Source organism: Limulus polyphemus, unplaced genomic scaffold (assembly GCF_000517525.1).
Source record: "Limulus polyphemus unplaced genomic scaffold, Limulus_polyphemus-2.1.2 Scaffold5002, whole genome shotgun sequence".
NCBI classification, from domain to species: Eukaryota; Metazoa; Arthropoda; class Merostomata; order Xiphosura; family Limulidae; genus Limulus; species Limulus polyphemus.
The window spans coordinates 72160-76877 of NW_013670612.1; the positions used below are offsets into that span (position 1 = coordinate 72160).

The 4718-nt window shown below is 32.7% G+C and overlaps 1 protein-coding gene across 1 annotated transcript in view; it reads right to left on the reverse strand.

The window, feature by feature from the left end:
* The window catches only part of LOC111089011, a gene marked incomplete at its 5' end in the record, with an annotated part of 3013 nt that extends 2250 nt beyond the window's left edge, over positions 1-763 (reverse strand). Inside the window, one exon of the mRNA XM_022400594.1 lies at positions 7-763. Coding sequence (XP_022256302.1) covers positions 377-763 — 387 coding nt within the window. The remainder of the gene's footprint in view (positions 1-6) is intronic.
* Positions 764-4718: the final 3955 nt, after the last annotated feature.

Consider the following 4718-nt stretch of genomic DNA (forward strand, 5'->3'; position numbering starts at 1 on the left):
AGAGTGAAGTGTAATATGTACTGTATAACTAAAATATTTCCAGAGTGAAGTGTAATATGTACCGTATAACTAAAATATTTTCAGAGTGAAGTGTAATATGTACTGTATAACTAAAATATTTCCAGAGTGAAGTGTAATATGTACCATAACTGAAATATTTTCAGAGTGAAGTGTAATATGTACTCTATAACTGAAATATTTCCAGAGTGAAGTGTAACCACCCTGAAGAAGCTGCCAAAGTTTGAAGAAATATCAAGTTGTTTTGAAAGTCAGCTGGTTTCTTATTTAAAACAGTTTATTCTAACTCGTATACGGACTGTTATCCTTGATGAGCATTCACGCACAACCAACTTCAACAGTCCACATAGGCATCTCCCTATTGGATCACACAACATTTGCATTTTGGGTTCTTCTTAATCACTACTGGTTCCACTTGTTGTGTATCAGAAGGTGCGACAATTCCATGTTGTACTTCCACAACTCCAGGTTCTAGAGGAGTTTTATCAGTTGGAGCTTTTCCATTGATACCAGACTTGGCAGAATTTACGTCATTGGCTTGGACAGGTGAAATGAGAGGCTCCATACTATCTAATGGAGAATTAACTATATCTCCAAGTCCGGAATCATCTGTCTCCATCTTTGTAGGTGTAATAGGCTTTCCTTCCTTAATGAGACTGACAATAGTTTCAGCTTCTCGACTCAGGTCTCCATCAGGTCGAAAGGGATTGTCGAGATCACTTTCTGTGCTGAAATGAAATACATACAGACATTACTACCGATACAGTAATTTCTTGGGCGTAAAAAGGCATATTAGAAAGATATTATTAAAAGGTTTTGTTTCTCATAAGAAAGCAGAAAGTCTGGTTAGAGGGGCAAATCAGGGATTGGCGTAGCTTAATGATGGACTAGGAAAAGAAAACAAACAAAAAATAATTTTTATTAACTAATTTTTCACTTCTTTTGAATTCGTAATAAAGTGATTGTGTGGATGAAAAAAGCAGATTGTTGATGTCAGACTCAGAACCTGCTTTGTGATGTAATACAGTTAATCCCATACTACACTTCACTCTTCAAAATTAAACTAAGTATATTCGTACTTATACGTTGAAAAAACGATTTTAGATTGAATTATAAAAACTTACACTTGTATAATAGTTTACCTAGCTCTGGTATTCATTCCTTTAAACTTGATTTTTTACACTTGTATAATAGTTTACCTAGCTCTGATATTCCTTCCTTTAAACTTACTTTTTTACACTTGTATAATAGATTACCTAGCTCTGGTATTCCTTCCTTTAAACTTACATTTTTACACTTGTATAATAGTTTACCTAGCTCTGGTATTCCTTCCGTTAAACTTACTTTTTTACACTTGTATAATAAAAAGGAATATCAGAGCTAGGTAAACTATTATACAAGTGTAAAAAAGTAAGTTTAAAGGAAGGAATAGTTTACCTAGCTCTGGTATTCCTTTCTTTAAACTTACTTTTATTACACTTGTATAATAGTTTACCTAGCTCTGATATTCCTTCCTTTAAACTTACTTTTATTACACTTGTATAATAGTTTACCTAGCTCTGGTATTCCTTTCTTTAAACTTACTTTTTTACACTTGTATAATAGTTTACCTAGCTCTGATATTCCTTCCTTTAAACTTACTTTTTTACACTTGTATAATAGTTTACCTAACTCTGGTATTCCTTCCTTTAAACTTGATTTTTTACACTTGTATAATAGTTTACCTAACTCTGGTATTCCTTCCTTTGAACTTACTTTTTTACACTTGTATAATAGTTTACCTAGCTCTGATATTCCTTCCTTTAAACTTACTTTTTACACTTGTATAATAGTTTACCTAACTCTGGTATTCCTTCCTTTAAACTTACTTTTTTACACTTGTATAATGGTTTACCTAGCTCAGGTATTCCTTCCTTTAAACTTACTTTTTTACACTTGTATAATAGTTTACCTAGCTCTGATATTCCTTCCTTTAAACTTACTTTTTTACACTTGTATAATAGTTTTCCAAGCTCTGATATTCCTTCCTTTAAACTTACTTTTTTACACTTGTATAATAGTTTACCTAGCTCAGGTATTCCTTCCTTTAAACTTACTTTTTTACACTTGTATAATGGTTTACCTAGCTCAGGTATTCCTTTCTTTAAACTTACTTTTTTACACTTGTATAATAGTTTTCCAAGCTCTGGTATTCCTTTCTTTAAACTTACTTTTATTACACTTGTATAATAGTTTACCTAGCTCAGGTATTCCTTTCTTTAAACTTACTTTTATTACACTGATAACTTTTTGTATAACCTTTTCCTTTCCTAGTCCTTCATTAAGCTACGCCAATCCTTGATTTGTCCTTCTAACCAGACCTTCTGCCTTCTTATGAGAAACAAAACTTTTAATAATACCTCTCTAATAAGCCTTCTTTCTTTTTACGGTGCACCAACCTCTTATGTGTCTCATCACTGGGCCTTTTGACTTCTCAGACTAGTGTTTGATAACTACTTACCACAACTATACTGCGAATCACAATGATGCTACTTACAAATACACCCGTGAACATTATGCTTCCTCAGAGTTTTGAAAGTAAAGGAGGTCTCCAATAACTGAATGTATCTCTATTAATAAGACAGACATCCTAAAGAGATCATTTACGTACTGGAAACATTAAATTATGGATTTTTATACTTTTCACTAAAAGTGGGATAAAAAATATTGAGTAATTTTATGTTGTTTTTTTTCTGTTGCAACACACAGCGTAAAGAACTTGACCAAAGAATTTGGGTTTGTTATTAAACACAAAGCTAAACAATAGGCTATTTGCACTGTGCATACAGCGGATATCGAAACCTGATTTTTAGCATTGTAAGCCCATCAGGCTTACAGCTCAGTCACCGATGGACCAAACTGGGTGAAATCACTTATTTTTTATGTAAGTTACAAAGGAAACCCTAGCAGTAGTTAGTGGAATTAACTGCAGTATTGTTGATATTTTTACCCACATCTTATATATTTCTAAGAATCCTTTAACTAACAACATCGTGGGCATACAAACAATTTAGTGAACAATAACATAGATATCTTAAAAAAACTGTCACACCCAAAAATGTCTGAAATAATACTTCTCTGGTGCGCATTTATTTGCTGAATCAGAAAAAAAAATTCTCTGTGTGAAATAAATTAAGAAAAAACACAGTTCTTGATTCTTTTTTTTTTTCAGTGTGTGTGTGTTCTAAAAATCCAATTAATTTGTTCTTGTGGGTAATTTCACGTTGTTGTTTTTTATTTCCTTATATTATACAACTTTTAACCCATAAACTGAAAGAACAGTGTCACTTTCTTCTTTGGCACATCAAAAGTCACAGTAGAACTACCATTCATTATGTTATCGGGCTATATTTTTAAACCAAAAACATAAAGGTATGAAAATGAGTGTATGATACCGTAAAAGTAGGCTTATGCTAACACAGTGAACAGACTTTATTAGAAACACAGGCACTAATATCGGTAAAGTGTTACTGTCCTCACATTCATCAGTAAAGGTAATGTTACTGTGTCGTCATAAAGATCTCTGCTTGTTTGCGCGTTTGAGTAATTGTAGTGTCCTCCACATATCTATAATTAAGGTGTTTGGATTCAGTTGGGCACTTACTTAACCATTGTCAATAATTGTATTGTCCTCCACATATCATCTTTAAATAAGGTGTTTGGATTCAGTTGGGCACTTACTTAACCATTGTCAATAATTGTAGTGTCCTCCACATATCATCTATAAATAAGGTGTTTGGATTAAGTTGGGCACTTACTTAACCATTGTCAATAATTGTATTGTCCTCCACATAGCTATAAATAAAGTGTTTGGATTCAGTTGGGCACTTACTTAACCATTGTCAATAATTGTAGTGTCCTCCACATATCATCTTTAAATAAGGTGTTTGGATTCAGTTGAGCACTTACTTAACTATTGTTAGTGAAAACAATATATGCTAGAACAGGTGTAAAATCTGATCCTCATTGCTACTCTATCAAGCTGTTGATATATATTACCATTGAAAGGAAAACTGGTGGCTTGGAGATGTAGTTTACTAAAGTTTTGAACACGTTTTTGATAAGCCATCGAATCTTTGTTAACGGTTCGTAGAGATTTCGATTATTTCATCCAGGGCTATGTTAGTGAACAAGGATTCCACATCAAAGCTTGTACACATTACAATAAGCAATTGACTCTTTGTTAAAGGTTCGTAGAGATTTCGATTATTTCATCCAGGGCTATGTTAGTGAACAAGGATTCTACATCAAAGTTAGTACACATTACAATAAGCAATTGACTCTTTGTTAACGGTTCGTAGAGATTTCGATTATTTCATCCAGGGCTATGTTAGTGAACAAGGATTCTACATCAAAGCTAGTACACATTATAATAAGCAATTGACTCTTTGTTAAATGTTCGTAGAGATTTAGATTATTTCATCCAAGGCTATGTTAGTGAACAAGGATTCTACATCAAAGTTAGTACACATTATAATAAGCAATTGACTCTTTGTTAAAGGTTCGTAGAGATTTCGATTATTTCATCCAAGGCTATGTTAGTGAACAAGGATTCTACATCAAAGTTAGTACACATTACAATAAGCAACTGACTTTTTGTTAAAGGTTCGTAGAGATTTGATTATTTCATCCAAGGCTATGTTAGTGAACAAGGATTCTAC